Source organism: Catharus ustulatus, chromosome 7, assembly GCF_009819885.2.
Source record: "Catharus ustulatus isolate bCatUst1 chromosome 7, bCatUst1.pri.v2, whole genome shotgun sequence".
NCBI classification, from domain to species: Eukaryota; Metazoa; Chordata; class Aves; order Passeriformes; family Turdidae; genus Catharus; species Catharus ustulatus.
The window spans coordinates 24,503,823-24,524,555 of NC_046227.1; the positions used below are offsets into that span (position 1 = coordinate 24,503,823).

The following is a 20,733-nucleotide window of genomic DNA, read 5'->3' on the forward strand; positions in this document are numbered from 1 at the left end:
CCTCTGTTTTTATCTTGATAAGAAATGTTGGTCTCTTCCCCCTGGCTGGAGTAACTCCCAATGGGATGCAGTAATTTTATCAGTCACACAGTGGGACTCAATGGCCATTAGCAGAAAATGACTCTCTGGAGGTAGGATTGGTTGTGAAAAGATAAAGAACAATGCCCCGCCTGTTTTCAATGGATGGCCCATTAGCAGAATATCTGCTGTTGAGATAAGGATCACTGCCCCCACCCTCAACAGATGATGATATGAAGTCTTAGTATTTCCATTGCAATGGTGTGTAGACCTCTCTGGATGTATTTCTAAAACAGGAAAGTACTGCAGTGGCCTTTCATCCCCATTTTTCAGTTCAGCCACTGGAGGGCAACGTGATCCCAGACACCAGGCAGAGGCAGCCCTGCAGCCCGCAGGCCTAGGGAGCGTCTCCCAGCAAACACTGCCGAACTGCAGAGGAATTTCTGCACGAGTCTGGCAGAAATTAGGCTATGACAGCACCAAAAAACATATACTCTTACATTTGCCTTTTGAAGAGGTAGATTTAAAAATTTCTTCGTACATCTAAAATCTGTGGTTCTGTTTAGGATTGCTTCACGAGTTCTAAATCCGTGGATTAGGCGAAAGGATTTACTGCAGGCAGTGATGCAAGGGGGCCGCTCAGCCTGGTATCATGAGAGGTGAAATATTTCCCACTGCTGAGTAACTGAAAAGCCCCAGACATGAGTCTGCACTGGAAACAACTCTGGCAGACTTTCCTGGATTAGTTGTTAAATCTGTTACAACGAATTATTTGTTTATTACATTTTATAGGACTATCTGCCATGTAGGGTCTGATTTTCTTACAAAAAAATGAAAATAGTTGGGCTCAACTGAGCTCCAGAGTAGCTAGGTTCCTGGAGCAGACCAGAGAGATCATGTCAGGTTTGTTTGCTTTGGGGAAAGCAACAGCCCAGCAAAAGTGCATCAAATAGTGTTTGGGGAAAAGGTAAAGCCAGTGTTTTATTAAGAGGTAGTAAGTACCAGGTGATTACTGCAGTTTTATTTGGGGTTGTTGCAGAAGCAGAATCTCACCCATCTTGTTCTCTGCGTGCCCTTTGTTTCGCAGCCCTTATCACAGCGCTGCCTGTGCGCTGTCTCTGCTGGCAGCCATTAGCAATCCAGCTGTGTTTGCAGGTCTCTGGAAAGCGCTTTCATGCAGCGGATTGTTCAGGACAGGCTAGCTGGGATAACTCACTGAGTGAAGGATTTGCTCGGCAGATGCTCAAGGATAAGCCTTTAGTATCCTCCCCTTTAGTTTCATCCTGTCCTTACCAGCATCGTGCATGTTTGCATGCACACACGCACACGTGCTGGCTAATAGTCTAATTTAATCCTCACAGCAGAGGATTTTGTTCCTTATCCATTCAATTGTAGGAAAGGATGAGGAGCCTTCAGCTTCCAAACAAGGCTCTTTCTGAGCTGAGAGGATCCCATTTTAAATTTCTGTTTGCCTGCACCTGTAAGCAGATTGAAATCAGACTGAAAGGATGGTATTTCAGATCTGTTGAAAAATATTTGCTTTAATTGCAGTTTCAAAATGGAGCATTGCAGCACTGAGGAGGGGTGTCATGTTTTAAATCCTTTAATTCTTGTGAGTTTCCAGTTTGTACAGCTTTGGGGGAACAAAACAGCAATGTGAAGGAGGGAGCTTATATTAGAGAGGAAAGAAAGGTTTAGGTTTGGTTTCTATTTGCGTAAATTGATGCTAAACCTCTAACACTAGCAGATACGTGACAGTGTCAGATGTAGAGGCAGGGGAAGAGTAATTTCAAGTTTTCCCTGTCAGTTATTTTATGCAAAAATTCCCTGGAAGGGAGTCATCAAGATAACAATGATTTCTTCAAGTTTTTTGTTCTAGACATTCAAGACAGGCGTTAAATTTTTTATAACTTTCTATTAAAATAAATGGCAAATTTAGCCATCAAAACAGAGTAGGTTTTAGGGTGGAACTGGAGCCTCAGAGCAATCCTGCTGTAATTATGAGGCTGGCTGAAGTCACCACCATGACACGAAACTTTTGCCTTGGAGCCTGTTTGGATATTAGTCCATCACTCCAGCGGTGTTTAATCGCATTAGAGAGAAGCCAGTGGTATAATCACTGTGAGTCACTGAAGACAGCTCTACCAACACATATCTGGGGAGAACTGAGATACCATTTAGCAATGGCACTATGTGTGCCTTGGGATGATACTGCTCATTATGTTAAATATTTTGCTTTTTCTTTACTACATGCAGATACTACGAATTATTTCTGCTCCTTTCTTAGGTCACAGAGGAGCTCATTTGGATAAATTAGTGATGGTTAAAATTGCTTATGTTTATTAATTCTGCATGCCATTTTTACATGAATAAAGTGTTAAGGAAAATCTCCATTATCATGGAAGGATATTCTAGTAATTGCCTGTAATTATAAGGGCATCTCACTACAAATACATTTAAATACATCATTAGAAACTGACACTTCCATACTTCAGGACAAGAATGTATTTTAGAAGGTAAGACTGAATAAAAGGCACACTCTCCTCAGGGTGACTTCCCCAGGAGCTGTTGGATTTATGCCCAGCACTGACTATAAAAGCCATTCAGTTTATTTATGATATTTGGGGTGTTCAGATCACAACTGCAGGTTATTCAGATAATCAGGCTAGAATAAATTAAGCTATATTTGTGTTACATCTTAATGAGCTGGTTTGCTGGTATATTGTAGTAGAAATAATTGATTCTCTTACCTTATCACTGTAGGAGCAGGAAGAATTTGGCTTATGTATGAAGATAGTCAAAGGCACCTTCAAATTTATTGGTCTTAATATACATTATTGCCTGAGGAACTTGTAATAAACCATGCTCTGGGGGAACATGTTGATTGGAAGGTGGGGGGGTTTATCCTATTTGCAGGCAGAACATGCAGTCGAAATCAGTAGTTGTCCTTTTTCATCTCATGAAGCTAAATTTCCACCTGGAAGATATGGCTGGGAAAAGGAGCCCTAAGACAAGGAGATTCTATCTAAGATTTGTATCTTAAGGGACTCCAGGTCAAATTCATCCATAGCATATCTAATTTCAGTGGATACAAACCACAGCAGATTTTAGCTGCTGCACTCTGGGAGTGAGGTTTTATGTTTTAGCACACATAAGCAAGGGCATCTTTTTAACACAGGGAAAAATACATTGTTGGCCTGACTCAGACAGTCTCTGTATTTTAATGCATTTTGACAGACTTCAGCTACCATGTAATGACATGAAATTAGGAGAACTGAAAGCTAATGGAACTGGGTCACCGGGGGGAGAGACCCTCAAGCCTTGTTTCTCCGGACTGCTTGTTTGCATGCAATCACACTTCACCTGTAATGTGGAAGGATGTTTAAGGGCCTTTTGGAACCCCCTGGTAATTTACCTGGACATAACACACAACCACAAGCCCTCCCTCATCATTAAGTGGCTGCCTGTTGGAAGAGAAATCATACTTTAGTAGTTAGGACAAGCAAGCACAATGTCTATTTTAATTCACCAAATTAATTGAAAAGTTGTGTTTCCGAGTGGATTAGCCTCCTGAATTTGATTCAACGATTCAACCTCTCTCTTTCATTTTTTAAAAATTTTTTTTTAGTTCCCTTTTCCATTCAGGGAATAAATGTGCATGGACTAATCTAGGGATGAAAAAACAGTAATATAACTCCCTCCACATTGCCAAGTGCTTGGAAAGAAGCAGGGAGGGCACTGATCCCATAGATAATTCACTGTCTGGGACAAAAAGGGGTTGGGTAAATGTTGAGCCAAATTGTGTCCATCACAGGGCAGAACTGTGGGCTGTGCATCCCTATTTTCTCTCTGTAATGCTAGTGTAATTGCATGCTTCAGTGTGCAAGAGCACATTGGAGTGGCTTTTCTTAGCTAGTGGTTGCAGCTTCTATAAGGTACCTGTGGGGAGTGGTTACAAGGATCCATGGTGCAACCTCTGCTGATAATCTTGGCAAGGAATTGCAGGATCCTGGCCTTAGGATTCAAAGCACTGGCTGGAGGGACTAGGAGGGTGAATTTGAGGGACTTAGTGTGGATAAAAGCACATTCATGCTGTTACTGTTTCAGTCCTCAAAGAAACTGAATGTAGTGGGTAAGTTAGCAGGCAGAATTAGCACCTGCTCTCACCCTGGTGAGATCCATGGTGCAGTCCCACAAGTGTGCTTTGCATGATACAAAGATCTTCAGTAGAAGTCTCACTGATAACCATTCTCTTATGAAATTATTACCTGGCACCTCAAAAGTGAGAACTGCAAAGGCTAATGAGCTAATTCTCTGGGCCCACTGCCTCCATCTCACCCTGTCACACCAGGAAGCTGAGTCCTTCATTATGTTCTTCACTGGAAGATTTGCCACATAAGAAATTCTGTTCCCTTGGCTGTGTTTGCAGCAGGCATCAAACCAAAAGCACCTTCCTGCTATTTCTAGCTGTTGCACTTCCAGTTTGAGGGAATCACCTGCAGGAAGCTTTTTGGCTTAAAGAGCTGTTTTACTGAAGCTGTGCTAGCCCACAGCTGGGAGTTTCGTTTGGGTTTTCTGAAGATCCATCTCTCCTTCTCAGAAAAAGAAGATGCTAAATAAGTGTCTTCCTTGTGCCAGCAGAAGGCTAGGGCTATAATAAGACAATGTGGGAGAGATGTGGTCATTCAATATTTAGACACTTTGAAGAATTGTACTGTTGGATTCTCCTTTGAATTATCAGAGACATGCCTGAAGTACCCAGGGGTTGGAAGAAATTGCAGCACAGCTGTAAATAGCAGCTCCAAGTGACAGACACAGAAACCATGTTTGTAGAGCTAAAAGTATTTCCTGTTTTGGTATGGAAGTGTGACCTCCCCTATGGATCCTTATGGCTAAAGCTAAACAGGTACCCAATGAATAAAATTCAATCAAAAGTTTTCATTTGTGGGCTGTGCAGTAAAAACAAAGATCTCAGGCTCCAGAGATGTATGACAATTCTGGATAGGCATTGTTTAACAAGCGGTAGGACTTTGACCCATTTCAGACACACTTTAAAGTGGATATTCAAATACAATGAATTCTAATCAATTATCAGCATAGAATGACTGTATCTGTCCCATAGCACTAATTTTAACACAAAGTCAAACAGAAGCATGAAAATTACACTCCTTTAAAGCCACAGATATCTTTATTCTCCACCCAGGCCAGCAAGGATGGGAAAAGGGAATGCAATTAAGATTAATAATCAGCAAACAGTATCTTTACTTAAAAAAACATCCAGACTAGAGCAGCCAGAAACACACTCAACAATCAGAATAACTGCAATTCCCTGCAGTCTGACAGTGGCACATAAGCATGTGAGTTTCTGAAAGTGGGGTAGAGCAAGACAAAAACTTGTGCTTTTTTCTATTACAATAATTGATAATTATTATATAATTTGCAACAGGCAAACTGCTACAGAGGATAGTGGGCAAGAGAGAAAGCTATCCAGTTGTTTAGAGAAAAGTCTGAATTAATCTTTTACAAATAGCACCAGAACTAACCTCAAGCACCAGAACTAACTCCAAGCTTAAAATAGTCCCCACCAAAATCAATGACAGAATGCCTTGAATTTAGCAGGAGCCAATGCAAGCTTAGGTTAGTGTAAAGAAGTAGAAAACACATGATGGATTTTCCCAGGATGTCCCCCAAAATGTGATCTCCAAACCCAGAAGCACAGCTGCCACTGCAGAAGGAGGGTACTATGACTCCTCTGATGCTCCTTTGTGTCTGCTTAACAGTAAGAGGCACAGATTCGGTTTTGTCTCCACTCCAGCAGGCTGTTAGCAATCCTGAAAGCAAATCCTGCAGCTCAGCAGACATTTCACATGGATGTATTCTGTAATTAGCTGGTATTTATCATTCAAGCCCTCTCTAAGCTGAAGGCTCTTTGTGCTACTGACCCCAGCCTTTCGTCTAGCCTTGAACAGCTGCTGTTTGGCAGTGACAGCTGAATTGGGTTTTCTCCCTCTGCAGCAATGCACACTTGCCAGCCATCCTTTCCCCAAACTTGTCTGCTGCTTGTTGGGGCCAAGATACACAATTCAGCCCTTTCATGCCAGCAGTATCCCTTTAGGAAAAGCGTGAGAACACTTGCCAGTGGACCTTCCTTTTCCTTAATGCTTGTTAAGCATCACTTATTCCAACCCTCCAGCCATGTGGGAGCCTGCAATTTCCATGTGGAGCAGTATTAAGCAGTGTGGCTGCACTGGCCAGCACTGGCATGGCTTATCCTCAGCATCTCCATTCATTCAGAGGCATATCAGCCTGCCTGATTGGAACAGGCCTGTGAAAGGCATTCCACTGCTTCAACCAGTCCCAGGCATATGTCAGCCTCTTTGAATCCCACTAAACTACTCGGCATTGTCTCACAGATTGGGGTCTATTTTTTTTCCCTGGAAGCTGGTAATTGCTTTGAAAGATTTCAACAGTAAAACATGATACTAGGAAACAACAGACACAGCCTGGCTCTACCTGTGCCCGGGGAGCACCACTGCTTTCTCAATTAAGTGTGGGGCCAAGACTGCTCTTGATATTTGGCTTGTGCATTATTCACTGTTAAGCCTTCAGCCAATGCTAAGAGGCTCCTTTGACCACCCAGGGACCAAGGATGCAGCAGAAACTACTTATTTCTCAGTGTCAGGACTAGAGGATCAGATGGACTTGTTTATACATCACCAGTTCCCAGATGTTCTAACCAGGACAGTCAGTGTAGTCTTGAGCTCAACCTTAAAATGCAACACAAAGCATTAGTTTCTGTGAAATCCAGCTTCTGAATTCTTCTTTTTACCATCTTAAATAGGGAGACTGGGGAAGTGAGACACCTACAGAGACAGGAGTGACTGCAGCTGACAGACTGCACGCCACGACTTACCTACCTACATGCATGCAAATGGTGGGCTCCTCTGGCTTGGGGCTTGCAGACTTTCCAGCAGCACCAGCTGAACTGGAGCACTGAGAAAATTAACCATGTTTCAGATGTGTTACTCAGCCTCCATCAGAATCTGATGTACCTCTCTTTTATTTTGCTCATCTCCTCCTTAGGCCAAAACCCCAATAGTTGATCAAGAAAAAATAACTTTTCTGCTAGTAATTTTTTAAAGAGACAATTAAAATTTCTCTAGCCTATGGCGGACACCTCAGCCTTGTCAGGAAGCCCACTACGATGCCATGAAAAATCCAGAAAGGAGGGAAACCCATTATGAAAATGACACACAAGGGGAGGATATATGATCCATTACTCTTCCATACAATTAACCAGGAAGAGGGATGAAGTGGGGAAGGCGACACAGATTTCCAGAGCTGAGGCACAGATAGACGTGCACTCCTGGACTCGCCCATTCTGAAGGGGGAGGTCCAACAGCTCTTCCATCTTGGAAACCAGAATAACTTGTTTCAGAGCCTTTCATATCCCAAGCACCTTCAACTCCAGCTCCCTAAATCCAGGTGCTGCAAGTCCACACCTGCACTGCAGTAGATGTAAATGGCTTGCCCCTTCCTTAGGGGCACACACCTTCTCAGAGCAGGTGTTTCCTCCATTTATTGCAACTGTTTGCACTGCACACTGTGTATGACTCCTGTAGATAGCTCCTCCCTAGCAGTGCACTTACCAAGAGATCCACTGCCGGTGTGTTCCAAGCACTATCTCAGCAGCTGCAGCCACTTTAGGGCTCTTGGTGACAGCCCCATCAGGACCCCCACACTGCATTTCAAAGCAAGCCCTGCTCTTCTATTGTGAGATGGGGCTGTTTCAGGTCAGTGTAGAACTCACTTGCCTTTGTTGGCAGCTGTGCTGTCCTCTCCCACTATTCCAGTGGTCTGACTCTGACAGTATCTAAGCAGTCAGCCTGCATAAGTTAGCTGCTCTTGTTGGAAGGACTGGGAAAGGACCCTTTCTAAGAAAACTGCAGAACTTCACCTATTTTGCAATTTAGCCTTCACCTCTGAATGGGTTCCGATCTCTTGAAGTTCACCCCCTGAGCAGAGACTTTTCACCGTGTCATAGGTCACTACTATGTCCTATTGCTGAAAACTAGGTGTACCTTGACAGAAGTGGAGTTTTCATAATATATCTCTGCTACTGCAGAAACAGCCAGACCCTGCAGACCTGGATTTTCTTACGATTCCCAGAAGCTGTAATTAGCTACAACACATGACAAATCCTTGGAAAGCCATGCACCTCCCCACCCAGAGCATGTGAAGCTAGCATTCTTGCCCTCTGTGACATTTAAAGAGGACTCTCAGCCCAATATTTTATTCATTAAGTTTGTGTTTAAATATATATGTATATTAAAAAAAAATCAGTGTGTTATTTTCTAGGTGAAAACACTCGCATATGACCAAAATAGTCATGCAGGACAAAGGCTCAGACTGCTGAGGTCTCAACCCCCTGTGCAGAGCTCTTGCCAGAGAGACTACCTGAGATATTGTCAGAATCAAGCAGCTCGACAATGCTGTACGGAGAACAATCTTCCAAGCCCAGCTTGCTGCAGAGCCAGCCACAGAATCCTTTCTCCATATCCCTGACAGCGCGCCACCAGTACCCAAAGGACCATGCTACCTGGGCTACAGCTGAATACAGGCCTAGGGAAAAAGAAACAACCATGATTATAATTGGGTAGAAGATAATCAGAAAGGGACAAAAGGTGATTTTGTGCCAGAAGGTCCTCTCTTCATTGTACACCAAGAAGATGTTGTACCATGTAATGGTTCCATAGTAGAATGAAACCACGAAGGACACTACAAAAATGATGGGGAGGCAGATGATGGTCCAGAGGACTATGTGGGGTCCTCTGTCTAATCCAACATCACATTTCTTCTTCTTCTCAGGTACATCTTCTTTAGGAGGTTCCTTTGACTTAGCCAGTTCCTGTAGTTCTTTATCCGTTAGTGTGACATGGATGTCCACCATCTGACCTTTCTTCTTTCCCCTGGTGATTGTTCCAGTCAAGGTGACATATCGGCTGTCTAAAGGCATGTTCCAGACACCTACAACACAGATAAACTCATCTGCATCAGATTTATTTTCCGTATGAAGCATTTGGTGTAAATCCTCAAAGACCCCAAAGACAATTAGATAGTGCATATGGAATTACAGTTAAAAACAAATTTTAAAAGATGGAAGGCAAGAAGCAATGCAGTATGAAGAAAATTACCACAGAAGAAAATGGAAGAAGAGCTAATGAGGAATTCCAGATGACAGAAATCACAAGGGAAAAAATTCCAGTATCTCCACTAGGAAAAATACATGAATGGAAAATGCTTCAAGAGTATAGGAGAATGACATGAGACAGAGTAACTCAATTGAAAATGGTATGTCTGGCTTTTTCTGTTTACTTCATGGATTTATTCCTGAATAGCATGGACACTTGGGATTAATAAGATAAATACCACTAAGGCTCTTGTTTTGGAATAAGCACATCCACACTTGAAAATATACCTGAATAACTAATATTTCACTTTAGATTTGCATTGTATCTCAATCCAAATTAATTTTTGAAGTTTAGAAAAACTTAACAAAGTGTCATAAAAATATATTTGTTTTAAGAACTCAGTAGAGGCACCAAACTGGACAGTGATGGTATATGTGTTAAAGTTACAAAGGGAGTGCCTTAGCTTTCAAGTGACATTAGTATAGGATTGGCCATGCAATGGTAATGGCCACAAACTCCTCCTTGGGGCTATAGTATATTTCCTTCTGGTCTTAATTCTGACTAGCTTGGAAGAAGGTCTTCAGAAACTCTTAAAGAGAGGCTGAGCAGCTTGAAGTGCTCCACAGAAGTAGGAAGGCAGCAGGCAAGTAATGAGGATAGGGTCTGGGATCATGGGGGAATTTGGTGTACTGGTAGACCAGGAGCATTTAAGCCTCTCTCACCCTGCACTGCTGACTCACAGCCATAGGATCTGCCTTCCACTTTTCTTCCCTGAATAGATACCCAGAAGAGATAGCAGAAGTGAAAGTGACTCAAAGATGCCCCATTATGACCTCGCCAAATAATCACTCTTCAAGAGGAAGCTGTGCTGAGCATACGCAAACAGAAGGCAACAGTAAATCCTAGATAATGAGTTAAATTCCCTATCGAAGGTAGAGCCACTAACTCCATCTGCTTCCATCCTTTCACTTAACAGGCAGCTGTTCAGGCATGGACAGTGGCTTGATGGCAGCTTAGAATGACATCACTGGCTTAATGCATGCATAGCACTGCAACCAGCACATCAATCCCAACCAGCACATACACTTAAAACTAAGATTGTAGCAACAACCAAACTTTGTGAAGAACTGCAGGAGACATCCCAAATCAGCCTGTAATGCTTTCTGTTGCAGAGCATTTTCATGTATGAACTCAAGCTCTCCTTGCCTGCAGTCTTGGAGAGGGTTGGTCCCACAGTCAGTTCCATTTGACCTTAGAGCATGATGGCATCAAAAAAGCTTACATGAAGTGAGTGTTCTCAGGACTACATACCATCTGTCATAGACTGACCCAGGAACTTGGAGCCTTCCTCAGAGCTCCTCTCCCCTCCTTCTTCATCCGCCTGTTCTTCTTCCACCTTGTTGTCATTCTCGGAGCGATACACGATTATTGACTCGGGACGGGACTCTTTCTTCTTCTTTTTCCTCCGGTCCATAGTGGCTTCCCCATCAAATGTGACAGTGGTTGCCAGAGCCCTTCTCATTGTGCCAAAGCGAGGGCTCTGGCCACCAGACTTGCTGTCTTTCTGCACAGTCTCCTCCATCCCGCTGCTGCTCTCAGTCACCTCACCTGGCATCTTGTAGCACCTGTTTCCAATCCAACAGCACCAATCCTGCACTTAGCAGTCATTGATTAACAATGGTCCCAAGGATGCTTTGTTCTGGTAAGATGTCCCACTGCTGGTATCCAAACTATGCACTCCATTCCCAGCCTAAAATGAGAGAAAAGGCTGAAAAATTGTCTTGGTCTTAGCAAGCAGAAAGGATTGGCAGAATTTTCCCAAAAAGGGTTGCTTCCAACTGGTTTAAATGTCATCTGAAGATCTATTTTACTGTCTTGAACATCAGTTCTCTTACATGAATACATGTTTTGTGGTATCTAATCTATCTTGATTCTTAGGGTCCAGTTTTCACTATAACAAATCAAAGCTACTGGCAAGAGTATTAACAATTATAAGAAGAGATTAAGCATAGCCAGCTTACTGGATGAATTTAACATTCCTCTGCAAACAAACAGAAGACAATAGTTTTGGCCCAAATGCATCAGAATAAAGAACTGAAACCATAGATGAAAAAGAAGTTGACCAATTTAAGGGTCTGGTCTAGAGACAAATGCAACAGGAACACTGTGCTTGTCCAGCATTTCAAAGCTACATTGGTGCCAGCCTTTCTCATTTTGAGCATCTAATGATTTAGCCCCCTCTGCAAGGATATTATAAAAATTAATCAAATTATGTCAAAGTGAGTGATGTTTCAAACGTTATCAATTTAGCAGTAGTGCTGCCATACTTTAAAAATACAGAATATACAGTGGATTTAAAGAAAAAATATTATTAAGATGACTTTGGGGGAGAGGGAATTGGAAACCACAGCAAATTCTTATGATTGCCCAGAGAAAACAACACAAATCTTCACAAATCTTATTAACAAGAATAAATCTTTTCTTTTTATTCAAGCAAAGTCATGAGTGATATCAAGTGAAACTCTCATCCATGGGAAAGCTGCCACATAATTAAACATGCATCGAGGCAGACAAGCCCTGCACCATGAATATGGAAAATGGATTAATGATTCTCAGATTTCGTAACATTTAAGGAAACTGACTGTGCCAAGTATTCATGAAGCACTTAGGTACAAATCTGAATGCAACACATTTGAACAATTCTGAAGAGCTCTGTTCAACACTTACATGAACATTTGTATTTTAAGGAATGGATCTGACCAATAATTATGCTTCTACCTAGTAACTGAGTCTTTAACAGGAAACTAAGAAACACAGGTGTCATAATTTATAGCCTACATAATGCTGTGGAAATAGTTTTACTTGAATGAATGACAGAAAAAATTGAGCATTTTTAAATTTGGAAGTACGGTCCTGTCCTTCACACAGATGTAAGATTTTTCTGGTCTGTTTTGAAATTTTGTGCAGAACTTTAGATCAACTATTTATGCCTCATAAGCTCACACTTACACACACACACCCACACAAAACTTGTAATTGTATCACTTAACCGCCTAAGACTGTGCCCATTTGACTCTATGGAGCCTTGAAGAATTCAACAATTCAGGTTATTTTTGTGCATTTGAGAAAATAAATCTTCCTTGGTGATCAGAAGACACATAAAATGGACTTTAAAGCCCCTCAAGATTCAGCATACCCCAGAAGCCAGACTACTTCTAAATCACTGGGCAGCATGGCTGGAAAGAGTCTGTTTAGATTGCCATCATACCTGCTATAAAATATATATCCCTAAATTAGCAGACATACTGGAAAACAGAAATTCACGTAAGCTTTTGTTTGTTGTGGTTTTTTTTTATTTTTAATGCCTTTAGGGGTAAATGGAGTGAATTTATGCTATGGAATAAACTTGCTCTTCGTAGTAAATTCATTCAGAAAGTGTAATAGGCTCTAATGTTTTTCTCTGAAAATCAGCTGTTAAACTTCATGTTTTGCATCTATAAAACCCTGAAATTACCTGATTGCACCTAATGAGCCCTTAAGACAATAGTGAGATTCTGCTTCCAAAAGTGAAGAAAACAGGCATCACTTTTGGAATAAACAACTATAAGTCTGGAAACACAGAAATTGATTAGATTCCCAAAGTTCCTGGCTGTAGTTCCATGTTCAGTCCCTACTGACTTGAGAAGGGGATGACTTACAAGTAACATTTAAAAATAACACAAAGCTACAGGCAAATATTTGTAGTTGGGCTTTTTATTTTCTTTAAAGTTGATCCAGCTGTGGTCTTGCTTAAACTCAGAGGGTGATAAGCTAATGTCAGTTCTCAGTGTGATGCCAAAGCCCAAAGGACTATTGTCAGTCTTGACTGTGCAAGGAGCAAGGTGATGTCCCTTTTGAAATCTGTCACAGATAGGCACTGGCAATCTGTGTCCTGTTCTTGTGCTCACCATGCAGGCAGAATGCTGGTTAAAGATGTCTGTGATCCCCAAGTTATTTTGCTGTGTCTGATGTTCCCACCCCGCTATAGCAGCTACTGCCTCTGTGAGTCACCACCAAGACTAGAAACACCTTCACAGCAGGGTAATCTGAGAGTGGCAGCTCAGTTTCTCCTTTTGCTGGTAAAAGGAGAGGGAATGGGCAATGGGGGACAAGCTCCTAAGAGGCATTGTTGCTGTGTCTGAGTGAAAGCCCTTGGGATAAGGAAGGGAAGGAACTCACATTATTCTTTTTAAGGCACAAGAAGGTAAAATCTGATGTTAGTCTGTCTACATCAAAACCAAAAGCGTGTAGGAGATCCTTGTGACCCAGCAGAGGAGGATGCAGCGAGATAAAAAGCTGAAATGTGCAAATACAGGGCAGACGTTAGGTAGGTGTTTTAACAAAGTGGGTTGGTGTCCCTTGGTAAATATCACTGAGTGATAAACTGTCATGGGAAACTTCCAAATCTGGACTGGCTATCTCGGCAAAATTGTGGTCACCTGTATTTGACCAGAAGAGGGGAAGTCCTCTAGTTTGCATTAGGGAGCAGTCAGATTGAAGATCACAAAGATTCCTCCTGATCTTATGCCTGTTCTCACAGTACATGTTTATTTTTCTCTCATTGGTTTCCCAATGCAGCAGCTAGAATATCCCCTGCCAGCTGGTCCAGAACTTCTGAACATAGTGCTTCAAAATATCCCCATCAGTCCTACATCCCACAGCAGTGCTGCTGAGTTGAACAGGTTCAAGCCTCAGTCCCATTTTTCCTGGGAATATTTTCTCTGTAGTTGCAAACAAGAAATGGGCTCTTGCAGAAATCACAGTAGTGTACAAAGAGTTTAATTTTCCTCTCTTCCTTTTCTTTACAACTTCTAAGAATAAGGCCAGCACTCAGTACTACACAGCTGTCCACAGCATCAATTCCTTCAGCCACACACCAACATCTTCACCCTTTAAAAGCCTTACTGTGGAGCCGAAACATTAGCAATTGCTGTGCATCTCATACTAGTGATGCCTCCCACACGGGAGCACAGGGGCAGACAGGAATCTAATAACTGTCTATGGGAGGGAAGGAAAAGAAATGGTCATATTTCAGAGATAGTAAGGAGCAGTTTATTAGCCAAACAATTTGTTATTAATCTCCATATGAAAACAGATGGAGAACCCTGGGGAGGCTGCTCTGCAAAAACATTTTGTAGAGTAATTTTTAGAAGCACAGTCTTCTGTTACTATGCAGGAAAGCTACGGCTGCTTATGCTTCCTGTGACAGTAATAGTCTTTGACACACAAAACAGGAGCCTAAAAGCTTGGCCTTGCACCATTTAGGCCAAAGGAAGCTTCTTCCATTGGTTTTCAGGGTTTGATCCTGCTGGTAACAGAAGAGAAATTATCTGGTTTGAATGCAGATGGGAAGGAAGAGCCTTCCTGCAAGCTTATAAAACCCTTGATCTTAAATCCATGCTACAGCACAAGTAACCTTTTTATGACTGCTCAGAGCAGACATGAGAGGAAAAAATGTAGACAGTAAGCAGCAAGGAGCATAAATTTTTATTTTTATAGTCACATAAAATGTACAACACATAAGAGGAACTGGCACGGCATCTTCACTCACATCATGCAGGGGTTGTCTGCAGAAACAAAAAAACAACCTGTGCTTTAGAAGCACTGTGATTTATGCAGGTTGGGGAAGAGATGAAGGGAAATCTACCCCAGAGACACACCTTGAGAGAGCTTCCCAGCCACAGACCTTCTTTTGCTTGCTGTTTTTACTCCATAACCTCTCCATCCCCAATCCCACGTCCACTCAACCCCCACCTCTGATTTTGTGCATGTGCATATGACTGGTTTTGAGTATGCATGTTACCCAAAGGATCTTTTCCAACCCCTAGTATTTTTAAAGGGGTTATCTGCTGGCAAACTGTACACATGAAAAATAGGTGGTAATAGTTGCATCCAGCTGTTCAGGACAGATCTGCCTGTCACCAACCAATCGTGTTATGACAAAATGCATTGGTCTAACGCAGAACAAGCAGCCCCCAGGCCCTAGCAAAACATGTGACAAGACGTATATAAGAAAGCACATTTAATTCACACATTATGTAGGAAAAGGGCCAAATGGTAGGGCTCCCTCCACAGCATTGGATGTTTTAAATACCTAAATGATTCCATATTATCTTTCACATAGGCATCCTCACGTGCTAAAACAGAGGATGTTTGTTTCCTCTATTTCATGGTGAAATAGCTCTAACTAGATTGCACAGTTACTTGAAACTAGCAAATCTCAAAGACGTGATGAATGACATGTTAGATGGTGAGGCAAGAACAGCTCCTCCCTATCAGTACCAGGGTCTGTGCAGTTTGTGGTGACCTTGACAGGGGGATTTATCTCACTGAAAAAAAAAAAAGATATTTTTATTCATACAGATTCTTCACCAAGCAGCTCCTTCTACAGGAAGGAATGTCTAAGGAGGGAAGGAAAAACTATCCCTCCTGGCAGTGGCTGATTTCAGACTGCATTAAGTGTCTGTATAATAGCCAAGGAAAACATCTACCTCTGCCACCTTAGCAAGATAAAAGAAAGCGAACACCGAAGTTCAGAGTTCACACCCATCCTTCCCTCCCTGCTTAATCCATAGGCTTCCAAGCACTTTCATTCCTTGGAAAGAGAAATAAGAAAAATGACCATGCTCTGGGCATGCTTCCAAGCAGGAGCAGACTTCAAGCTGGACTGCAAAAAGCAGAGGACGGCACTGAGCACCTGAGCATAGGGGATAACACAGTAAGATGAGCAAAGTCACCAAAAACTATAGAGGTGTTTGCTAGGGAGCCCCCCATGCTCCATGCCTTCCCCTCAGGAGCAGAGGGTGCTAAAAGCTCAAGCTAAAAGCAAAGGGAGGCATGAGCAAGCACTGACAGATCCAAGTTTGCTCAGTCCCTGCAGTTTATCACAGGCACACAGCTCCTGCCTGTTGGCAGGTGCCATTAGTGCCAGCCCTGCACCACACCACGAGCCAAACCTGCTGTGGCCAGCTCAGCTGTTGACCATCACTGGAGCTGCAGCAAGACTGGACTTGCCTGGGTGTGGATTAAGGGCTTCCTGCCTCCCAGGGCCATGCTGGGTGGCTCAGGACCCCTTGCTCTCCCTTCCATTCTTCCACAAGACAGCAAACACTCACTGACAGCATTCTATAGATACAGACAAAACACCAAAAAAAAGTAGTGGAGACATGCATTCCACAGTATCACTATACTGTCTTTTTTTTTTCTAAATGACATTTTCCAAGGACATTTTTAAAGTCAATGACATTTTACAGAGTATCTATTTTATGAATCAGTTCTTTTTATTTTCCTTTGCTGTTCCATAACTTTTCTAAATGTCATAGAACAATAACTGCTGTCTAGATCACTTATTACTGAAGACTGGAAGACAGCATACAAGAATAGCTGAACATTTTTATTTTATATTAAATGGAATGCCCAATCAATTTTCTTGCATACCAACTTTTTAAAAATCCCCCAAAGGTACTAGTCTACCTTTTTTTAGAACAAAAGCCTGAAATGTTATCTTACCCTGTCTTCCCACTTGTTTGTACAGACTCCTAGAAGAAGCTTTCTCTGAGTAACACCTGGCTGCAGCCCATGAGCTGCTGGAGAGCACAACCACACAGAGAGAGAACTGGAATATTCTCTTGGGAGTGATTTAGGATTGTTTAATGCATTACACAGTAAATACAATCTAGCATATTTAGACAGTATCTCCAGCAGCAGGAATTACTGGGCTCAGGGGAATTGTGATTGGATACAAGTGCAGATAGAAATCTGTGATGCCAGGATATTAAAAATGCAGTACTTTGAATTGCAGACCAGTGAATGCTTCAGTATCATTAGTATGGTATTAGCAGGGTGTGTGATTGTTTAGAAACTACTTACATACCTGTTTCAAACAGTTTGATGCTGCTATTCTGTATCTTGCACCACTGTGAACTCTGCTTTGAGTGGGATGTCTGTCTTAGTATCCCTCTTTTTTTTTTCTTTTTTTTTTTTTTAATCACTGGAATGAAATTCCAAGGGATAATGATAAAAGATTGCAAAATCCTGATTATCTTGTAATGAGACTGAAATCCCCCAAGACATGGCTGAGAATAAAGTGCCTTTCCAGAGAGGAAGTCCCTAAAAAGATGAATTGACCAGAAAGCCTGAACATCAGCTGGGGTTGACCAGAAGCACCAAAACAGAAAGGCTCTCACTTGCTGTTGAGAGATGATGAAAAGAAAAGCAGCCTCAGGAGAGAATGTACAGACAGGAGGTGAAAGTAGCAGGAATTTCCAAAGCAGTCTGTTGCACAATCCCATGGAAAGGTCCAGAGAGGTAAGGACACAAACTCACAGTAGCTTTCATTTTATATTGGTTCAGTCAACTAATTCCTTGTAACAGGTACGGGAAGGGAAGAAAGTATTATTGTTACATTTTGTGTGGTTTTTGGTATCCCAGGAGAAGAAAAGTATGAACTGGAGCACCCATAAGAATGGGGTCTGGGAAAGCAGAGGCTACTCATGGGCAAGCCTGCATTTTTCTGAAGGCTAACTAGCAGAAATCCTCCATGAGAAGCTGTCTCAAACCTTAAAATTTTATTTCTGGCACTAAGATGCTTTTCATTAAATCTCCTTTGTCCTCATCTCCTTGTGAGACTGCTGACCCCAGGAATCCCTCTCACAGGGTTTGGATCCTGTGAAGGTTTCTCTCCTGTTTGGAGCCACCTCTTTTCTCACATCAGATTGGTACTTAGTTACTCTTGAGACCTTCCCCTTGCCAACGTGGATTCTGAGCCATAGAAGGGCACAGACACCCCGAAGGATAGCGTGCCATAAGGAATTCTCAAGGCAGTACATATCAGTGCCAGGATTTTTAAAGCATGGCAGCATAATGGACTGGCAGGTGTCATCATCTGAATAGCGGAGCCATAGGCTGGCAAAGCACAACATCAGCTTTGGACAAAAGTAGCTTTTTCTGAAAACGCAGAGTTTCCTATTCATCTCAATAAACTGAACTACTTCATTCAAAGCCAAGACACAATCTGGGAGCTGTAAAAACAGGAAATCTAGTTTTTCCTCTTCAATATGTTAATAAAAAAGTAGATGTTCAAGAATGACATATGCTAATCCTACAACTCCAAAGGAGCTGACAACTGGAAAAAATTACTGAATTTTTTTTTTGTCATTTTGACTTCTGAATGGTTGATGTTTTAAGTGATAGTTATACAAGGCAAAAAAAGTCAGATGGTTAACTTCAAAAAACAAAAATTAAGACTCCGAGGCTTTAAACATAGATTTATTTTCTTCCAAATGCAAGCTGACATATACTGAAAAACTAAAAAAAATAAGCTAATCAGACACTATTTTCTAACACATAAAAATTCACAATCTTAACATTAAGTTTATAGAGTAACATCAAGACACAAAAGCCTTATGTTCACTGGATTTACCACTATCTGTGTGGAGTGACAGACCGACATGTTTCAATGCTATCAATAAAAGTAACATTACTTTATGATTAAGAAAGTACAAGCATACAAGGAGATTAAAATTGATTTTAGTTAATAAGATCTTCTTCCTTCCAGCTTAAATAATTTTGAATTTCATCAGCTGGCATCAAATTGATTCACACAAAGGTACATTTTGGATCCTTGGTTCAAAGGCAATGCATGCAACAGTGAACAGAAGCCACTGCTGTAAGCATTGGTTATCCCACCTCTATTTTTTGTGGATACATTTTGCACCAGAAGGGATTACCCTTCACTGAATCCCAAGGAAAGGATGTCTCCTTTTTCCTCCTCCTTCCTCTACATTCTTTATGCCTTTCCCCTTTCTCCTCCCCCCCATCACTCACAGAACCTTAACTCATGCATTCAGCCCCTTATTTATGGCACTTCTGTGGCTATTGGGAAATTCCAGAAACCAAGCAATATATCCTGATAGGGAAGAAAAATTCTTTGATAGTGCTCTCCAGGAAGACCACTGAAGTCCAGGAGATCACATGAGTAGAAAGGCCCACTGGATTTTCCATGGAGCCATGCAGCTCAGTTGGCATGGCAGGCAGGCTGGAATATGAAGATCTAATTCACTAGCACAGATGAGTGCTTCTCCCTGGGATTAATTAATGATTGCTCTGATATGGCCTGCCTAAGAGATGTAGGGCAGCCAGAGACAGTTAATGGGATCTGTGAAGTCTCAGATTGTGGAAGATAATTAAAGGGAGGGAGAACTTTTTTTGCAGTGTCACTCACCGTGACACTTCACTCGCTGTGAAGTGCTTCACATTTTGCCTCCAGAAAGTGGAATGCTTTAAACATTGAAGTATTCTGCAAACACTGACCCACTCGAAAAGGGCAATTTTGTATTACTTATTGGCCTAAGTCACCATGCAGAAATCCACCCTGTCTTGGCACCCTCGGGTGAATGAATCTGGACGCACTGTTAACTTCTCCATGCCTTCCCTCCCATACAGTTAAAAGGAGGGTACACAGCTTTCATCGAAACACAGTGAACTTCAGGATAAAGATGTTATCCTAAAATTGTCCCCAGTTTAAAGTATCAAACCTTAAAACCTGCTTTTGGAAAAGTAAATAAATTTGTTTCACAAATGAGAATCCCAAGACAGACTCAATGATTCTCCCACTTTACTTATATGTCTTTAAAAAAGAAAAAAAAAGAACCTCACTCTCTTCTCACATTAGCCAACTCTCCTAAGGCAAAATCAACGAGACAAAATTGAGACACTTTCAAACATCTCTTCTATTGAAAAGGACAGAGGAGATGCCTGAAAAGACACCGAACATGCACGCACATGCTTCTAGGCACATCAGCGCTGGTTACAATCACCTGCAAAGGACAAAGATGCTCTGTCACTTCACTGTGGAACAGTAAAGAAAAGAATGCTGCCTGTGCTCTGTGTCAGCTGAGCGATTAATACCGAGCTTAGCTTGGGCCATTTTAAGGGGGCCGGGAGAGGGGGAACGGACACCACCACCACAAAGGGATTTTAGCCCAAAATGACTCTGTTGGGGACACGGTAAGCGCTATCACCTCAGCCTTCACGGACAAAGCCCGTGGCCGGAGAGGAGCGCCCGCCCGCGGCTCCGTGGCCGGCGCTGCCCAGCACCTTCCCGTGCCCGTGACACGCCGCGGGCTCGGCACGGGCTCCGCTCCCGCCGCCGCTCGGGGTGCCCGCCGCGCCCACGGGGAAGGCGGCCCGGAGCGGAACAGAAAACCACGGGAGCGTCCCTCGCAAGCAGAGGAGCCCAGGCTGCGGGCAGGTGGGCGCTCACTGCGGGGCTGCGGCGGCGACCCCGCGCCGCCACCGGAGGCACCGGCCCCTCGCGGGGCTGAGCGCTCTGTGCCCCGCGGGGTGGGACCCGGCGATACCGACAGCAGACAGCCGCCGCCCCCCGCCTTACCTGCCGCGCCGTGCCGCGCCACAGAACCACGGCACCCCAGCACCCCGGCACCGCCGCCACCGCCGGCCCCGCTCCGCCGTCCCCGCGCCGAGC

General features: G+C 42.8%; 1 protein-coding gene across 2 annotated transcripts; it reads right to left on the reverse strand.

Moving 5' to 3' along the window:
* Positions 1-5,187: 5,187 nt before the first annotated feature.
* Positions 5,188-20,728, reverse strand: TMEM169 (transmembrane protein 169). 2 transcript variants are annotated; one of them, XM_033064069.2, is made up of 4 exons: positions 20,641-20,728; positions 10,521-10,959; positions 8,757-9,045; positions 8,403-8,640 (listed from the first exon to the last, which is right to left on the reverse strand). In XM_033064069.2, exons 2-4 carry the CDS (start codon positions 10,822-10,824, stop codon positions 8,493-8,495), a joined length of 741 nt encoding a protein of 246 aa, XP_032919960.1. In that variant the 5' UTR covers positions 10,825-10,959; positions 20,641-20,728; the 3' UTR covers positions 8,403-8,492. The 2 variants fall into 2 exon arrangements, with proteins under 2 accessions (XP_032919959.1, XP_032919960.1); XM_033064068.2 differs by having other exon boundaries at positions 5,188-9,045.
* Between the last annotated feature and the right edge of the window lie 5 nt (positions 20,729-20,733).